Source organism: Acipenser ruthenus, chromosome 4 (genome assembly GCF_902713425.1).
Source record: "Acipenser ruthenus chromosome 4, fAciRut3.2 maternal haplotype, whole genome shotgun sequence".
Taxonomy (NCBI): domain Eukaryota; kingdom Metazoa; phylum Chordata; class Actinopteri; order Acipenseriformes; family Acipenseridae; genus Acipenser; species Acipenser ruthenus.
The window spans coordinates 73,226,476-73,247,341 of NC_081192.1; the positions used below are offsets into that span (position 1 = coordinate 73,226,476).

General features: G+C 38.4%; 1 protein-coding gene across 7 annotated transcripts in view; it reads left to right on the forward strand.

Moving 5' to 3' along the window:
* Positions 1–18,589, forward strand: part of LOC117400600 (chondroitin sulfate proteoglycan 5-like) — a 57,936-nt gene extending 39,347 nt beyond the window's left edge. Inside the window, exons 4-7 of one of the 7 annotated variants that reach the window (XR_009328524.1) lie at positions 6,243–6,318; positions 9,190–9,246; positions 13,385–13,469; positions 17,972–18,102. Coding sequence is in view for 6 of the 7 variants with exons in the window: in XM_059022739.1 (XP_058878722.1) it covers positions 6,243–6,396; positions 17,972–18,139 (322 nt within the window). In the remaining variant the exon portion in view is untranslated. Of the gene's footprint in view, positions 1–6,242; positions 6,397–6,529; positions 8,668–9,189; positions 9,247–13,384; positions 13,470–17,971 lie in introns of those variants that run through there. The other 6 variants (XM_034000792.3, XM_034000790.3, XM_059022741.1 and 3 more) reach the window with 6 other exon arrangements.
* The last annotated feature ends 2,277 nt before the right edge of the window (positions 18,590–20,866 follow it).

Sequence of the window (20,866 nt, forward strand, 5' to 3'; positions counted from 1 at the left end):
AAACAAACTTTATTTTACTACAGAAAATTAAATGAAGAGAATATAAACAATCTGTAAACAATTAACATTTTTTCTGTTTGCTGCAAACTTGGAAGACAACTCTCTTGTTTCTAAAGCCCAGATTTTTTAAATTTAAAAGGTGTAGCCAGTTTTGAAATTCACACAGGGCCATGATAAAATGTATAAATATGTCCCACAAATTATGTTTAGTTATTAATTATTTCAAGATTTGGGGGGTCTTAAGGCTTAATAAGATTTTTTTTACTAATGCGTTACGTCAAACATTCATTGTCTTTTTCTTTACCTTCATGTTTATAGACATTTATGGAACTGCCAGGGATCATCCAACCCTAACTGTATTTGTTAAGTTAGACACAGACGTTGTTTTTGTAGAAAAGTGCGTGGGTACAGGTGTGAGTAGCCCTGCAGTGAAAATGCGTCTGTTTGGAGATGATACACGCTAACAGTATTTGGAGGTGAAACACTGTTCAGAAAATGGTAGAAAGGTGCGTTTTTAAATTCTGTAATTAAGATTTATTTTTATCAACAATACGTTTGTCATGCCTTGTTATTGAAGTATCTAGGACCCATTTCAATGTCTCAGTTTTCATGAGTACTTTTTGTGTCAGTTAGTACTAGTAGACTCTTATTAACGGTTACCAAGATAAATGTCCAGGATCCTGTGCGTGAGTGAAACCGCACAGAATAGACAATTACAAAAATATTCTCACTACCAGCTCCAATCACTCTGGCCTGTCATGTCCCTGGCTTCAGCTGAGTGAGTCTTATCCCCAAGGAGATGGATGAGTGACAATGATGACATTTACACTACAAAAAAACAAACAAACAAACAAAAAAAAAATGTGTTAAGAGTTAATCCGCCTCAGAGCCAGCTTACAAGTGGCTAGTATAAATGGGTTATTGATGTTGACTCACTGGGACTATTAGACTCAACATGACAAAGTTTTTTAGGTCAGTGGGCTTCTCGGAAACCAAATGAGCATAGATATGCCTAATGTCCTCATTCATATTTTTTCTTGTACTGTACTGTACTCTACTGTATGCACAACTCAATAGTCCTTCACCCATAAAAAAGTGTGCAGCAGATATATGTGCAAAAGAAATTAAATGAAATGGGCATGCTCTGTACTGAATTACACAGGAACACTCAATTTGTGTTCACTTTAAATTAAGTCTCTCCAGTACAGCTGTGTAAGTGGAGTTATATAATTATAAGCCTGACAGACAGACAGTGTGTTGTTCCTTCCTTAGCTCCTACATTGTGTTAAGGTTTCTCTTTGTTGGTATACATAATAAAAGCACTGTGACAGGGAAGCCGTGTGGTGACGTCAGGCCAGAGGCAGGAAGAAAAACAAAGGAAAAATACTGCGGTGCAAAAGGCGCTGCGGGGCCGTTTATTTTTAAATAAAATATTAACCAAAAAAAAACACTGCTCACAGAGCAAAATAAATATTCAAACAAAAACAAATCTCAAACAAAAAACACAACAAAACTCAGGTCAGGCTGGGCAATCGCTTTCACTGATCCTGTATTTTTAAACACTCTCTGCTTGCTCTTGCTCTCTTGCTCTCTTGCTCTCATTCTGTCCTCTGAACACCCACCCCGAGTGCAGAGAGCTGCAGGCTTTTATTTACTATGGCCGAGGGGTTAACTATCAATTATCTCATTACCCCTCGGCCACAATCTGCACAAGTTTTTTTTTTTTTTTAATCACTACTGGCAGAGGACGAGCTGTAGACCTCGCCTAAATAAATAAATAATACAACAAAACAAATGTAAAATAAACTGCACAGGGGCGGAGGGATACCCTGTTGTAAAGTAAACAAAACACCATATTTTATGGCAGGGCTTTGCCCCGCCCCCTTTTCATGTGCAGGGTTTCTCTCCTGCTGCCCTGCTACACTCACCGATTTTGTTCTACAAGAACTCCCACCCCCCTGAGCTATAACATTGTTTTTTGCTTCCTCTATGGGACAGTGTGGTGCGAAACAACAGTACAATAAATCACTAAATTTGAATATAGTGGAATCAAGGGGGGAAGTAATAATTGATGTGGAAATGTTTCAGTGACTGTTAACTGTAAAGGGAGACAGCTGATAGAGGCTACTGTAGCAATTAGGGGTAGAACTACTACTGATTTGACAGAGTCGAATTGTTGAGGTACAAATAGTCAAATAGGTTGACTATTTAATAAATTATGGCCCAGATATTCAAAAGGTTTGCGCACCGCGCAGAGGGTTATGTGCAAAATGTGCCATATTCTAAACTTCTTTTTGCGTGCTACAATCCGTTTTGCGCTGTGCACAAATATAATGTATGCATAGCGCAATTTGGTGGGAGTGGCCGAAAATTTGCGAGATCCTGCCGTGTTCGAAAGTGTGCGCCAAGCACAAAACCAGTTTTGTGAGGCACAAAATAACGCTTTTAAAAAGCAAGCCTTAACTCTGCGCACATCGCTCCAGCACTCACTCATCCATCACTGAAGTGAAATGCAGGCACTTTCCGAGGTACTACAGCAATGGAAAACACCCAGCGATCATACAAGGTTCCGTCCACATCTATATAATGATTATATTCAAAAGAACGGTTGTGATAGCAGCATCACTAGTGTTAATACATGTTTAAAAAATAAACAGGGAAGCTGCAATCATGATTGTTCTTTCAGACCAAAAGAAAACGAATCACTTCCCCAAGCACGCTTTCTTGGTGCTGAAAGAATAACTCCCAAAACAGAATCAAGAGTACAGCACGGTATCATCGTACATACCGTCAGTGTGTAACATAGACCCAGCCGGCAGATACTAAACAACTACCTGTATAATGCAGGAACACTTTACTTTAATAGACACATACAGCAGTATATCAACCCTAGATCGATCAAGCAACAGTTTGCACCTCCTTACCTTGCATTCACATAGATTTCAGTATCAAAGACACTGCTATACAGTAGTAGGCTATGCTACTGATTACTGTATTGGTACATTTTGTTGGCTTTTTGAATATAAAGTTAATGTACGAAAGGTGCTCCTTCCTTATTCCACTGCCCGTTCAGACCATTTTATTTAAGTTGAATTAATTGCCCCCCAGGTTTGTCAAGCAAGTTATATATAGGCTATAACAAAACAGGTGATTCCAGCTGGATTATTAATATTATTAATTGTTGTTGTTCTTGTTAATGTATGTGTGTATTTTCTTATAACAGACGCCCTTATCCAGGGCAACTTACAGTTCTTACAAAAAAACACATTTCAAAAATCAGATCAGTCCAGACAGGAGCAGTAGCAGTTTGATAAGCGTGATCACGGCTAGAGGGGAAAAAAAACGGATGGTACTGTAACAGAAAACAAGAAAGTCAAAAAATGTAAATGAATTAGAATAGGTAACATGTACTCATATTTGTGTGACGCCTGTCAAAATTATGGAGACAGAAGTAGAGAAATCATAAACTCACTTCCCAGCAAACCGCACAGCATTGATAGGCCTAAATCTGTTTGAATTCCATAGAATCTGTGATGGCCCTTTAAATATTTAGCTTATGCCTATGATAATGATAAACATTAGATACAAATGTATGCATGTGCGCAAATTTCATATGCTTAAGCACAAAATTATTTGAACTGTTCCAAAGGCCAAATTTGAATGAAAATGGCTACGTTTTGCGATAAGCGTGACAGGCTTGCAATGCGCAGAATGTTTCCATTACATGCGTTTAGCTAAGTGCCCTATCCTCAGCAACATTGGCAAAGGGCCACAGTGCCCAAGGGCTCAATCTGCAAAATATCCCTGTAGTTGCATCTCCAAAGACTCCCTTTCCTTTTCATGCCACTCACCCGGTAATTCCACACTCAGGTATAAGGACACAGCTGACTTTTTTTTTTTTTAAGTATTGTTATTTATTTGTCATTGATATCAGAAGCATACTTGGACATCCACAATCTGCAGTCCTTGCTATTGACTATGCCATACAGGTGTGGTAGGAGCAGGGTGCGTGGTAAGTGGGGGGCAGATGGAAGGGGCTTTCAGCAGGAGTATGAGTAAGGGATACACATGTGCAGACTGCATCCACAGGCAGTATTCATGGCCGGCTCCATGCTGAGATTCCCGTCTTCTGGGATTCCGAAAAGAGTAGTGTTTTCACTATTGTAGGTTTGTTTTACAGTCCACACTTCTGTAAATATGATGTATAGTGTAAGGAGCACAGGTCGGAGGTACTCCGAACACCGGCTCACAGGTGTGTTTCTGTAAAATAGAGTGGTTTGATGCTACAGGGATATTTTGTCTGTTTCCTTCATGTTGAAACTTATCCAGTTAGCAAGTCGCTACAATATATTTTAATTTAAGTTATATGTTGAATAGCCTACATTATCCTGTGGTCCATTGTTTCTTTTCTCCATCTAGTAGCTTATTTATATATTTGTGGGGGTAGGTATGCAACTTTGGGGGTGCCAATGCTACCGATGTGTGTTGAGCTTTGATTCTGCATTCCATGTGCAGGTTACAGTTGAGTGTAGACTTGTCTGAGGAATATTGGTATATACTGTACACTTATGATAGCTGCTTGGCAGGGTATTGTTAACAGTCCATTGTCGTGTAGTATTTCAATTCTGCACATTCACACGTAGCTCTTGTGCATTTCTATATTGGTATAGCAAAAAACTGCTATTTTCCAACTTTGGTGCCGTGTTGGAAAATATAAATTTTTGTGCAAAAGCACTAATTTTTGCGAGGCACAAATTTTGCAAGGGGATTGCGAATATCTGGGCCGATGTATTTGATAATGTCTGCTCTTCAGCCCATCTGAAACCGCACTCTTCACAAATACTTCTCAATCAAGTGGCGTGCGACTAGTTGGCTACCCGTTTCTGAGGTCTACAGTCACTTTTCTATTCAACTGTTTGTCTATTCATTGCAGCCCCCTGTAGCAATACAGGCATTTAGTTTCCCTGGAGGCCGTGGGCTTTGTTTTGCAGTCAAAGGCCGGTTCCTACAGCTCCCTCGTGACAGCCGCTGGGTTCTTATTAGGTGGTGGCGCAAGACCTGTGTATAATAAGATTGATGATAAAACTGCTAACCTTAATATTTAGAAACAAACTCTACCACCAGTACATGAACACAAGAAAACACTGTCAATACCAAAACAAACAACAACGGTCTGCAGATTAAAGTTTTATCCGCAGAAGACAGGGAGAAATTTGCGGACGAGGAGAATAAGGCAAGTAAAACAATAAGCAACGTACATTTAGTAAGAAATGAGCTCAGCCACATGACCTCCGTGGGGATGTTAGGCAGTGTAGACTGATGACCCTCAGAAAGCAGAAGCTTTTGAGTGTGACAAGAAATCAACCAACTCCGACCCTCAGAAAGCAGAAGCTTTTGAGTGTGACAAGAAATCAACCAACTCCACCCTCCAAAAATGTTCTATTATGATTCTTAATAATAATACATGTAGTTTTCCCACCCCCAAAAATGTTAATATATATATATATATATATATATATATATATATATATATATATATATATATATATATCAGTTTTTTATTTTTCTTAAAAATATTTCCCAACATAAAACCAATGTCACCTTACAATAATTGATTTTGAGTTTCAGTGTTTTAAAATAAAATATCAAACAGAACAAATTTCAATATACCATTTGTAGTTCAGTAATATGAGAGAAATGGTCAGGGGTCTGAATACTTTTGCAAGGCACTATATATATATATATATATATATATATATATATATATATATATATATATATATTTTTTTTTTTTAATTACTGACGTTTTAAATGAATTGTTAAAAAATGAACTTGTTTTACAATTTTTTAAATTCTGTTTTCCAGTGTTATTCTCAATACTTCTTTGCTAAAAAAATAAACACTGCTAGTTCTAAGATTTGTTAATTCTGTTATGTCACCATGTATTATATGTATTATAACAAATAATATATACCAAAACTGTCCATATAAGGCTGTAATTCTGTCTTGGGTTTCTGGTGACATGAATAAATCAAAAGATTTATATGTCACCAGAAACACTTTATAGAATTGTAACCTTATTATACCACAGTTGGGTATACTAATTAGTTCTTCTTCTTCTTCTTCTTCTTCTTCTTCTTCTTCTTCTTCTTCAAAACAGCAATATGTATCCCAATACATGTCCCGTCTCCCACCCCTGTCCCTCTCTCACTCCTCTCTTTCTTGTTCTTCTCTCTCCTCAGTAAGTACCGTCCTCCTTCGGAGCAGCACAATGATAATTTCTCGCTGTCGACCATCGCTGAGGGCTCGCACCCAAATGTAAGGAAACTTTGCGACACCCCACCTAACCTCCCTCATGCCCGTGCTTTGGCTTACTATGATAACATTATCTGTCAGGTAACGTCCTTCTTCTCTCTCTCTCTCTCTCTCTCTCTCTCTCTCTCTCTCTCTCTCTCTCTCTCTCTCTCTCTCTCTCTCCTCTCTCTCTCTCTCTCTCTTTTCTGCACGGGGGCCTGCGTTTCACCTCCAGGGGCCATCTCAACAGGGAGGACAGGCCAGCTAAGACACACACACTAAACCCGGCACCATGCCACTAGGCCAGCTCAGGGATCTGTAGCAGCCAGGCCCGTTATTCAGTATTGCCTCTTAGCCTAACATACATAGAGTAATCACTGCAGATATCAGAGGCTGTCTGTAAAAGGTCATTTCTGTGCGCTGGAAAGCAATGCAGAATAAAAATGTACAAAACAGGGACAGGATTGAATAAATGCCTGGACTGGCGTGACTAATCAGTGCCAGATTTGACACGCCTGTAAATATTATTTTAGTAAAGTGCATTAACATCCTGCAGCCCCAGAGTCAGGTAGGAGTGCAGCTTGACTCTTGAGTGTAGCAGTTGACTAAAGATGCTCTAACTTCCATCAGGCTTTATGAAGCTGTCCAGTCAAATAGCTCCCGGGGATCTATACAGATCATGAGTCCTGGGCTATGCAGTCCACTCTTATTGGCTAGCAATGAGATAATGATATTTAAAGTCAGCTGCTTGACCCAGTTTTCTGCAATTCCATTCTGCTGTCAGTGTACATAAACTTGACATGAAGCGCTTTTATTGTGCCCGAAAATAAAGGAAATAAGCATCAGAAAAAAAGAGGAAAACAAGAGTGGAAATGTCGAACACATAAAGCTGATATTTCATCATCAATCGTGTGAAAACCTGGCCTGTCTCCTATTTTAAAATCAGCTCCCCATCGCCATTCTTCCCCTTGTTACCCCATTGAATGTTCTGTTGGTCCCATGAACGCCCATGGGAGACGTTGCAGCTTGTCTGTCTGTCACTCAGCCTTGTCTGTCAATCAGTTTCGAATGTTTACCCTGGATCATGGAATTGGGTTTTAATTTATTTTTTAAATATTTACTTTATGTAACCTTTTATTAGCCCGGTCTGGGTGCAACATCTCCCCGAGGTGGTGTTCTGAGTGCTGACAGGTTAACAACATTGCTGCCATCTAGAAAAGACATGTACAGCAATTCATCATCTCCTATATATAGACTAATTCATTTAACAGCTCCCTCTAGTGCAGTCCCTATAAGTGATTTTGAGCCGCATTGACCCCTATTCATAAAACATTTGCTCGTGTTTTATGAAAAGGTTGTCATTGTGTTTTTTTCAAGCCCATTTTTATGAATTCAACACAGTCTGGTACAGCATTCATGAGACCTGTCTCAGCTGCTTCTAAAGATGTTTTGGCATTTATTGTGTTTCACAGCAGTCTCTAACCTTTACAAATGAAACAACTGTACCCTAAATTACTTAATTGGACCAATTAAGTGCTTATTAGAAGCTTAATTGGTCAGTTGGAACAAACACCAGGAGGGACACCGGCCCTCCAGGACCGGAATTGCCTACCCCTGCTGTAGACTAAGGAGGTGGACTGGGAATACTGGCATGAATGCAGCCAATTTGTCTCTGATTAGCTTTGACTGTGTTACATTCCCAGGCAGGGGTGTGTGGACAGTTACAAATAAGACTTTCCCTTTAAGAACCTAGGAAGCCACACGATAGTACTGTTTGCTGCACAAACACCCAATCAATTAGTGGTGTGATTGTGTAGAAATCCCATAGCCAAATGAAACAACGTATAGCTGATAAACCAATTGAGTGAATCTGATCTGGAATGCAGGGCCAAGCCATGTTGCTGCTGTTGATTTGTTGGGATTCGTCAAGAGATGCATGGATGAGGTTCAGGGAACAGTTAGATGGGCTGAATGGCCTTCTCACATTTATTATGTTCCTAATTCACTCTACTTGTCTCTATGTTGTGTTAAGAGTGACCTTACTTATTTGCGTTTTAAAGATAAAGTGGTTTTAGCTATCATAATAATTTTATAAATCTTACCTGCTTTACACTTCCATTAGCTGCATTAGCTGGTTAGTAAATTAAAGGAAAAAGTAGTTGAAGGGGTGGGGGCAATGTCACCCTCCAGGTAAAATGAAGTGCAGCACTATCTGAAAGCATGACTTGCAAACTGATTTCTTACATTTAGTACCAGATAATATTTTTTAAAAATGTAAATGCATGTTTACTATAGCATGTTTAACAATAATTCTTTCAAAATTGCACATTTGAGACCTACATATGCAGAAAATGGAAGTGTACAGCAGGTAAATTTTTTTTAAAAAATAATAGCTACAAAAACTTTAAGCTTGTGGCTCTGATTTCTGCTTGTTCATCATGGGAAAATTACCTTATTATGTAATGCATCATGGGAGACACAGAAATTGCCTATTGCTTTCAAAGGCTGCTGGGAGAGAGAGAATTCCCAAGAACTAGAGAATACAATCATTGTGTCTCCTTTGGATCACCTGATTATGGGATTCTTCCAACACCCAACCAGGAATCAGAACTACAGACTAAAGATCCAAGCGGAAAAAACACTCCTACTAAAAATCATCTACAGGGTTCCCATGAATCAAGGTTATTTGTAAGCCAAGAATTTGTAACAAGATTATTGAGTTGCCCTGCTTTTCAAGGTCAGGTTCGCTGCATTGGTGTATTAGCTTGAAGTTCTTTATTCAGAGAATCCATACTAGCTGTATTTAGGTCTTACACACCTCTTCTATGGAGTTTCCTGTAGTACTAACAATGAGAATATTTCAATTTCTAAAGAAATAATAACTTTCCCAACTAGAAAACCATCAGCAGATACACCTGGGAATGTAAAAGCACAGAGGAACCTGGTGGCCAGGTAAGCAGAGAGAAATGAAACGTCATTGTGTGGGAGTGACGGGGGGCAGCACAAACCAGTTAATGTGTGTCCCTCAGTGTCCCTGTGCTCCTATTGTTTTTGGAATATGCCCCAAAATTGAATACTGTTTATGTTGTACTGGTCTATAACACCAGCATGTTTACAAATAAAAAAAACAAGATACCAAGAAGAAGTTATTGCAAGGTTTACTTACAAGAGGAAAGCAGGCCTTTAAAATCCTGTGATTTTCAATAGCACTGGAGGCACAGTAGTAGCAACATTATCACCCCCCTTCATGTGCCATAGATATCTTGGTTATTTGCTTGTTTGTTTTATTTTAAATAATTTTCTTTCATGATAGATTAAATTGTAACTTAGCTTTTTGGTAGCTGAATGTCCCCTTTGCTGCTCAGATTACCTGAAATTGCAGTACTTTTAATTTCATTCACTTTCAGCTACCATAGAAATAACCATTTTCCACCAAAGCTTCCTGTGGGGTGATAGTTACCCTTAGTGACAGGACCTTCATTGTCCCACAAGGCATTTTAAAATCCAATTTACCCACAACATTGAAATGTAACCCAATTTGCATCTAACCTGACAGCCTCTCTCTCTAATGGCATGAAACCAGTCTGTAAAATTCAACCTCATCTCATTCAAAAAAAAAACTGAAGCTGCAGCCAGTTTCATCAGCAGGCTGCAATCTAATCTGAAAATGGGCTTTACACTGAGGTCAAAGCTTGCCGTTGTGTATCACATCTTTATATAATTCCTATTCCTAAGTACCTTCCAATATTTCCCTTTGCACCGAGCACTAATTAGCTAACTTCAGAGGAGTGAGGCGGACAGACCAGATTCTGCCAGCCAGACACATCCTAACTGACAATGGCAAAGTCCCAGTTCTAAGCACCAAGTGCTCTGTCTGCTATTGATGAAAATGAACGGGACTGGTTTCAAAGCGCAGGTGGCAGTGGCGTGCTGTGACTTGTTTAGCAAGGCATGCAACAACTTTTTACATGACATTTCTAACGTGCATTGGGAATATAAAAGACTACTCAGTGACTAAACTGAGGAGGCTAAGTTGGACAGGCGTTTGCCGGCCTGGGTGTTCCGTGTGAATGTCTTTATCCGCTTTAAAGTTGAAAAAGATCTTTCCACTGTGGTCGTAGAGTAGGGAATAGTTAGAATTAATGCTGCCAACTTGTTGACCTCAGAAAAGCAAGTTTGTAAGTCCAGCGTATGCATTGTTTTATACAGGTCAAATGCACCTTTCCTCTGCAGCTGATCTGAGTTATACACAGCACACAGTTCAGCACGGAACAGACTGCTGTCAAAAACATTTGCATAGGATGCTTCCAGTGATTTCATAGCATCAGCTGGAAAATGTGTCTGGAACTCCGTGAATCTTTTTGGATTCAGCAACTGGACAAACTCAAGTTTCTCTGAATCTGAACTTTCTTGTCTCACTCTTTTTTGCCTTGGTTCATGTATACTCAGCTCCGACACCTCTTTCCAAAACTCAGAAAATGTTTGTCACTTTCGGTGAATTCGGTTAGATGTCTTGCGAATCTGCTGAATACAAAACCCGATATCGTACATCTTGGTTTGAAGCACGTCGAACAACACTTCTGTCATTTCGAATATGTCACTGTAAAGGCAGAGGAGAAACACAAACTTAATATCATCAATCATGGTGAGAAAGTCCTTGGCTGAGGAATAGGATGGAGCGTTCCAGTGTGCTGGATTATACACCACACTTTCAAAGAGTTCGATCAGAGCTTCTTTGCTCTGCTTAACGGTTTGTCAAGCCTCGACTGAAAATTCCACCTCATGGTATAAACAGAAGGCAGTCTTCTTTAACTATGTTGCGAAGAAGCTCAAACCGCTTTGTAGATTGAGAAAAAAAATGCAGCTATTCCAAATTTTTGAAAAAAAATCCTGCATTCCCTAATATTCTTTGCTGCAAAACTGAGGACAATATTTAAAATGCATAGCAGTGAACAAAAGGTGCAAAAGGAAACTTTTCACTCACACATTTCTAAAGTCCACTTACTTCTACTGCCATTACTGCTGTATGTCTGAGCAACCACATTTAAACTTGTGGCACACCGCATCAACATGCTGGAAAAGAGCAGCTGCAGTCCGACTGTCACAGTAAAACCAACAAAGCGCTCTACATCACTGTCTTTGGTTACATAACGCAGTACAGTCAAAAGCTTATTGGCTATATCTGAGGTTTCATCAAGTAGAATAGCAACAAATGGTGCCTTCTCAATTTCTCTGGCAATGGCATTAAGTTGGACATTACTCACTGCTTCGATTAGGTCATTCTGAATCAGAAAAAAACAGTCGAGGTTTCCAAATGCCGCTTCAGTAAAGGATCAAACTCACTGACTAGCTGTAAGGTTTTGTCATAATTTCCACAATTCAGAGAGTCATCTGACTTGTCATGCCCACGAAATGCCAGCTCTTGTTCTCCGAGATGACATACAACACAAATTAGTCTTTGCAAAATCTCACAATTCACATTGACTTGTTGTCTGACAGCAAGTCTAAATTGTTTGTTTAGCTGCAGATCAATGTTAGCTTGTCTAAATGTCCATAACTGTATACATGCTGTTAGGTGCTGCTGGCTAGTTTCATGACATTTGCAAGCATTGTGTAAATTGTTTAAATCATGGTATCCAGCCTTATTCCACACACTCTTCTTGTTAACAAAAAGTAGTCACGGACAGCAGAATAGCCTATTTGTCTCCCCACATCCACAGATCCACTCACACCTGTACACCGCTTATAACTAAATCAACAGTTTATGTTATTCAGGATAAATGCGCCACTCTGCATTTTACCACAGCGCTCAACAGCTCTGATTACAATGCACACAAGTAACTTTGCAGACATACGTTTGGCAATCATTTAAATCAATGTATATAAACATTCCACTTCCAAATACATATGTACATCCGTACCACACTATTACCAATTCTTGTACAAAACAAGACAGCAATTATGATTTTTACACAACCTTAGCCCCTTTTTATATGAGCTTAAAACCACACTGTCCTACCACTTCCAGGGGGAGACAGCATGCTTCAATTCAGCACTTCCCTAAATAGCAGCACGCATTTCTCTGTCTACCCAGAATGCACGAGTAAATTGTACAAAGAAATGATCTGCGATCAAATCTTTAGTTGATTAATCGGTCCGATTAATCTGTTAATCGGAATAGCCCTAAATATTAGACTTCATTATGCTACTAACAGACTATAGTGTTGTAAGAACATAAAAACATTCATTAAAAAACCTTGTAATTACTTTATAACATGACATGAAGCTTTATGCTAGTAATGTGCCATTATGGTGTTATTCAAATAACCTTATTGCTTGTTAATAGTGATCAAAACCTATATATGCATTCTTAAACTACAGAGTGAACAAGATTTCATCTTCAGAGAGCCAATATCAGATTCATCACAGGTCTCTAACTGCCTTGTGAATTTAAAATGTCTCCTTACTTATTGGAAATATTAATTTATATCAAGAAAATCTATTTTTTTACATTCAGTAGACATACAAAAAAAAATACAATATGAGGATACAATATGAGGCTGTTTAACATGTTGTAGTTATGATTCAGATGAATTTGACCTGTTTTACACAGTCATGCAGGCAGTTAACATTCACAACAAATAGAAGCATCAATTTTTACCAGTTTTTTTTTACTACACATGTATGTATTTCTGGGCTGCATACATACATATATATATATATACACACATTTCTGACCCATCAGCATCACATGTAACTTCCAATTCTACATGCAGGTTTCAAATTAATTAGTTTGAACCTCACTGTGGGTGGAACTGATTACTAGTTTCAAAGAGCTCAACAGGGTTAAGCAGGCAGCATTAGGCAGTGGAAACAGAGCTGTGTTTTGTATGAGTTCTATAAAGAACTGTTCTTATATTTACTCAACTACTGAGGGTTCCAAACAGAACCAGCAGGGGTTTAATAATTAGATGCTTCCTATTTGGAACCCTAATGATTCTATATAGAACTCCTGCCAGTGCACAGCTGTCTCACATACAGTATATGCAAGTAAGACCTTGCAATTGATTTTTATTTCTCACTTCATGAGGTTAAGTTCCAGGGCAGGGAATAGGTGGCCCCGCTGTCTAAAGCCTTGTTTATCTTCTCAGGAGATCTGAGTTCAAATGACACAGGTAAGCTAATGGACCAGGGGGGGCAAGTGGTCTGAAGCCTTAGTGCAGCTCTGCTAGCTTGGGGTTACGCAGAGGGCTTCAACCTCCAGTCATCTGGGCCTTCATCATTCACTAACTGCTGATTTATCATTGCACAAGCCCAGGGTGAGGGGGCTGTACCTGCACCATGTACACAGATACACAGACAGACGGACAGGCAAAGGGCTACCTTCTCCAGTTCTGTCAGCACCTCAGCCCTTCAACAGATACTATGACCACCCCCTTGTACAATGCTAAAACCAGTTGGGTAGTGTGGTTAATTGTAGGGGACTGTGGTTAACCATGGCAAGCTTTATGACATACCATACAGAAACTCTCCCTTGTTCTAGGGGTTGGCATTGCTTCTACCTTGGATTTGAATTGCATGCCGAATACACTCTGCATGAAACAATAAACTGAGATCCTACCCTGCTAATAACATAACAGGCTCTGTTTTTAAGGTTTACAATGACTTTTTTTCTTTGTGATATTTAATATATATTACAAAAGATATTCATTGTGGCCAAAAGTCACAACAGGATCTGTTTATATGTTCATGTTGTTCAGCATCTGTTTTGCAGGTCTTGGGGACATCCTCCGAGGAGGGTGTTACCCTAGACACGCTGTGCCAACCTCTCTCCGGAACTGACAGACACCAGAGCCTGCCTGTCTTGTGTGGAGGAGTTTGGCACAGTTCATTCACCTGCTGTTAAAGGTTTAGTAATGCGCCAGCAGCTCCGTTTCTCACATTGTACCTGCTGCACGCTGCCATTGCCTTGCTCTGATTTCTTAAAATGTCAAAAGACAAATGTTGATTTGGATCTGGGAAACAATGTTGGTTCCAATCCTTGGAGGAAGCTGAACTGTGTTCAAATCAATGTGCCTTAAAGCAAGTCGTGGAGAGTGCAATGATCCCCCTGCACGTACACATGACAGGGGTGCCAATACAGCGCTGGACAGACAGTGAGGGCTTACTGCTGGATTCAGGAGAGACACTGACCCGTTTTAGTCTGAGAAATAAATCCTGCAAGCTCTTCCAAGGATTGAAAGAAAACAAAAACATCAAACTCAAGGTTTCCAAATCAAGAAGTAAACCTTTAACATCTGTGCTTCAAAGCACAGGGCATACAAATAATACAACAACAATACTACAGAGATACATTTTAATTCTAATTACTAGGAGCATTTGGATAAGCCTGGAGATTGAACTACCCTCTCCCCCTGTGATGTATGGCACACTGACAGCGGGTAGCATGCTTGTACTGTAGGTGGTTGAGTGGGTGGGTGCAGGGTTTCTGTGCCATACCAGTGTCCGGGGGTAACTCAGGACATCGGTCTCCAGGCTGCCAGTCCCATAACATACTAAATGAAACCTCAGATAATTAGTTATATATAAATGATTTCCATTACATGAGATATACAGTAAACACTGCTGTGCAAAAGTCTTAGACATGTTGCATTTTTCTACTCTGATGCATGAGAAAAATTTAAAATACATATTTCATCAGAAGGTTAGCTTCAACCATACTTGGAAGTGTAATACATGGGGACATATAAGTAAGGTGAAAATTTACTCAAAGCCTCCACTAGTGTTTTCTACGATTACAACAACCTTGACTTGCACAATGAAGGAAAAACATTGAGTGAAATGGCTCGCATCACTCGATTTCCAAGGTGTGGTATCCGAAGCATAATTAACAACAGAGAAACATCATATGTAATTGACAAACCCAGGACTGGAAGGCTTTGAGTAAATTGTTGACGCTTATAATGCTTCAGAGTAGAAAAATGCACAGCAGTGTACATATATATATAGCGTGCCTTGCAAAAGTATTCAGACCCCTGAATGGTACATTGAAATTTTGTTCTGTTTGATATTTTATTTTAAAACACTGAAACTCAAAATCAATTATTGTAAGGTGACATTGGTTTTATGTTGGGAAATATTTTTAAGAAAAATAAAAAACTGAAATATCTTGCTTGCATAAGTATTCAACCCCCACACATTAATATTTGGTAGAGCCACCTTTCGCTGCAATAACAGCTTTAAGTCTTTTTCCGGTAAGTATGTACCAGCTTTGCACACAGTGTCGGAGTGATTTTGGCCCACTCTTCTTGGCAGATTTGCTCCAGGTTGTTCAGGTTGGTTGGACGACGCTTGTGGACCGCAATTTTCAAATAGTGCCACAGATTCTCAATAGGATTGAGATCAGGACTTTGACTGGGCCACTGTTGGACATTCACCTTTTTGTTCTTGAGCCACTCCAATGTTGCTTTGGCCTTGTGCTTGGGATCATTGTCCTGCTGAAAGGTGAATTTCCTCCCAAGCTTCAGTTTTTTAGCGGATTGAAGCAGGTTCTCTTGCAGTGTTTCCCTGTATTTTGCTCCATCCATTCTTCCTTCAATTTTAACAAGATGTCCAGTCCCTGCTAATGAGAAGCATCCCCACAGCATGATGCTGCCACCACCATACTTCACTGTAGGGATGGTGTGTCTTGAGGCATGGGCAGTGTTAGGTTTGCGCCACACATAGCGCTTTGAGTTTTGGCCAAAAAGCTCTATCTTGGTCTCATCTGACCACAAAACCTTTTCCAGACGTGCTTTCAGATGGTACTTTTTGAGTAACGGCTTCTTTCTTGCCACCCTCCCATACAGGCCAGTGTTATGCAGAGCTCTTGATATGGTTGACTGGTGCACCATTACGCCACTCCCAGCCACTGAACTCTGTATCTCCTTCAAAGTGATTGTTAGCCTCTCTGTGGCTTCTCTCACAAGTCTCCTTGTCTGAGCGCTGAGTTTTGAGGGACAGCCTTTTCTTGGCAGTGCCTGGGTGGTGTGATGCAGCTTCCACTTCTTGATTATTGATCCAACTGTGCTCACTGGGATATCCAAACACTTGGTTATTATTTTGTACCCTTTCCCTAATCTATGCATTTGTATTACTTTATCTCTAACTTCTGTAGAATGCTCTTTGGTCTTCATTTTCCTTCAGATTCAAAGCCTAACCAATGATCCTTCAACAGTGGGGTTTTTATCCAGAAAATGTGACAGCAACTTTAATGGTTCACAGGTGGAGGCCAATGGTAAAGTAATTGTAGCCTCATTAGGGCAATTTCTTTCATTGGTGTAAACTGGGAGCTTCTACAGCACAGGGGTTGAATACTTATGCAAGCAAGATATTTCAGTGTTTTATTTTTCTTAAAAATATTTCCCAACATAAAACCAATGTTACCTTACAATAATTGATTTTGAGTTTCAGTGTTTTAAAATAAAATATCAAACAGAACGAAATTTCAATGTACCATTTGTAATTCAGTAATATGAGAGAATTGGTCAAGGGTCTGAATACTTTTGCAAGGCACTGTATATATATATATATATGAGGCTCCCTTGAGAAAGATATGTACAACATATCGAAACGTTGGGCAGCTGGCTCTTTGAGCTAAATATATATATATATATATATATATATATATATATATATATATATATATATATATATATATATATATATATATATATATATATATATATATATATATATATATATATATATATATATATATATGGATTAATAAAACAAGTTTCACCTTACTTATATGTCCCTATGTATTACACTTCCAAGTATGGTTGAAGCTAACCTTCTGATGAAATATGTATTTTAAATAATAATGATTAGTTTTTTAAGCCTTCCTGAAAGCAGAACAACTTCCTAGCTCAGGGGTCGGCAACGTTTTTGGGCAGAGTGTCTGTCTGTAGCCTTCGTTGTACCATGCATAGCACTCAAAGAAAACAGTTCTTCCATTGAGCAACTAAGACTATGGGTCTGTTTTTCAAAGCCTTTTACTCCAAAGTGTAAATTACTTTCTTTTTTTTTTTCTTTTAAGGTGCTGCTGTGTTTAGTTCTAGTTATATAAATTTAACAGGTGTTTGTTTCCTTTTGAAAAAATCTTTGAAGTAAAAGGCTTTGAGAATCAACCTCATTGTTTTTCTTCACAAATTAATTAATGGAAAATAAGAAAGGTGATTATTAACAAGGGGCAGCAGATTATTATCATATCAGTTTAATCGTAGTAGAGGCATTGTATAATTTTATAAAACATCTATTGCAGTTCTTAGAATCCCCTTTATTAGATTTAGAACACACTAGATCTGTTTACAGTGAAAAAAAGTGATTTATTATGCCACAACATTTCAGTTTTCTCTGCTTTTCAGTATCATAAGATCTATCTATCTATCTATCTATCTATCTATCTATCTATATATATATATATATATATATATATATATATATATATATATATATATATATATATCCTACAAACAGTTCACTGATGGATAAGCTTTCAAGCCTGGAAGCATTTTAAAATACAGTTATTTACTATCCATCTTTCTGGGATGTTTGCTTCAATCATACGTGAACCCAAAAAGGGGATGCTGTAGGTCGGGAGTAATGAATGTTAACAGAGGGTGTTGTTCCACAGGATAACCCGAACGCACAGAACAAACTGGAGAACCCAGTGAATGTGTCTCCCAAGGAGGACGATGCACTCAACATCCAGAACTCCCTGACACCCAAACATGAGAACAACAAGGCAGCTGAGTGCGAGGAGAACTCCGAGGTAAACTCGCTTCAGAACAACATGATGTAAATGCACAACAGTGACGGCACACAAACTGCAGCACCACAGACTTTTTACAACAGTACAAACTCATCTTCATATGTTTCACCTTCCCTCTGTCTCCCCTTCCCCCACCCCCCGGCCTTATTGATTTAACCGCATGCATTGCATTGGTGTATTTTATATACATTTTTAAAAATACAGAGGTTTGATGTTTGTTTGACTAATTCAGTGAGCATATATATATATATATATATATATATATATATATATATATATATATATATATATATATATATATATATATATAGTATATATGAACAAAGCAAACTTGCTTGGAGTGATACAAATATGTGTCTTTGTTTTCATTGATGTGATTTCTAATCCTTTGATGTATTTAGATTTTTTTTTGTACTTTTTTGGGAATACAGAAACAAAGAAACAAAAAAATCAAGGCAGTTATTGAAATAAAATGTTTTAACATTAAAAGTTTGAGCCCACTCGTTCCTGCTTTTATCTTTCTGCTCTCTCCCTCTCCCCTCTCTGTCTCTCTCAGCGTCTGCATGCATGGCTTCAATACACTTTCTTCACTCTTCTCTTTCTGTTCTGCGAACACAAACGCCAGAGATGACATCCCTGTCACTGCCTGCAGCTGTATGTGGAATTCTCTGGCAGTTTGGACCAAGGCTGTGCTGATACTCAGATTCTCTGAACAATTCCCTTTAACATGCTTTATAGTGATTGAAGCTAACAAAATAAATTCAAGACTACCTGAAGCGAAGCCTGAAATAAAACATTTCTTTAACCTTGTGTAGTACCAGATACCCTGTTTTTAAAATGAAAATACATGTTTGCTAAAACATAATCTATTTTCAAAAACACATATTTGAGACCTAAATAGATGTACATGACACATTTTTATTATTATTATTTTGTTAGCTACAGTAACTAAGTGGTAAGGCATTAATTAAATTGGAATAAAACCTTAAAAAAAACTTTTAATTACACAACACAAAACAAAGCTTTCCCTTGTTTGCCGTTGACTACACAATTATTGAGTACCTACCAATAACAATCTCTATTGCCCAAGCATTTTTAAAATGAGAAAAGCTGCTTTATTTATGTAACTAGATTCTGTTCTGTGTACAAAACACAAGTTTCTCCCTGTCTGGCAACACATAATGTACTGCATATGAAAAATTCTGGCTTGTGAGGCTGGATTTAAAAAATAATAATATAGAGGGGTAGCTAAGCATTGCATCAGATGTGATACAGAAATGGGCATTACAGGGTTAATACAGATACTGTCGTGATTAAACTGACAAACTGTTTTTGCTTTTTAAATGATTCCCCTTGTGGTAAAGTGTCCATTATACTACAAACAATTAAAAAACTCAAACAGATTCACTGTACATGTTCTCATCAGGACGCCGTTGTAAACAAGCCAAGTGTAGCTCACATGGCTTTCCTGAATAAACCATTTTTAAATAAAAAAATAATAATAATACACATGCACAGACAGACATGTAGGGAAACAGAGGACCATGTCTTTTTGAAGAAGACAAAACATCTATTAAATAGACAAAACTAGAACCGAACAACAAAGTTATATATTTCAGTTTATGATAATTATGATTATTATGAGGCTACAGAATATGGTGAATCTGTGGAAGACGAGCAATCTCGCTGAGTAATACAGACTGTGTTCTCTAGTTGAGAATTAGGGGCTGGTGGCACTGGAAGGTGGCAGGATGGCCCATACTCTTCTGAAAGTGATGTGATGCACGAGTTTCCAGTGCACATTATTTGTGTGACTCCCATTCTGCTAATCATTTTTTAATGAATTCAAGTCTGATCAGCGCTCCCAAATTCATCTGGGGGTAGAAATATGGCTAAGATCTGCAAACTGTTAATGGAACACCTACCCCTATCCCTTTGCTCTTTGTACCTTTATAACATTTTACTATTGTAAATTTGCACAGGTGTTTTTGCAGTTTTCCTGTAATGCGTTTCCAATAGTTATACTATGCATTTACAATAGTTTATCATGGTTTGCCATGTTTTTTTCAATGTGCTTTACCATACAGTTACTTCTTTCTGATTTACAATGCTTACCTGTGCTTTACCATGCTTCCACTATACTTTATTATACTTAGCTATGCTTTTACTGTGGTAACCTTTTATAAGGAAAGGGTTGCACAGGGTCCAACACTTTTCTACGTCCAGTTAACAGGCAAACACATTGTACATCAAGCCTAAATGGTGGGTATAATTTAAATATATACAGTTTAATACCCCAAAAGTTCTCCTGTTGATCATCTGTAGAGAGACTGAATTCAGCACTGATGTGGGTGGAGAGAACTGCACCCACTTGAACCTGCAAAGGTCATTCTGCAGGGCTGTTATTATACACATAACAATACACTACAATGTATCAGTGCCTGTGAAAATGGGATTGTTTTTCTATTACCTGAGTATATATAGATGGTGGTCAGGATTGAAATGTTTTTTTTTTTTACAATCACAATACAATTGTAGATATGGTCCAGCCTATTGTGACAGCAATTTGATCAAATTGCCTGTCTATATGCAAACTTTTAGTGAGAGCTTCCTCTTCAAATCTGCTACTGAGCTGTATTTTGGATGACTGTAATTACAAGTTCTCTATAGTCAGATTGGATACTCAGTCAAAGTTTGATAACCTCATCATGTATGCAGGTAATATCACTCAACACTATTACAGACCTCACTTACTGT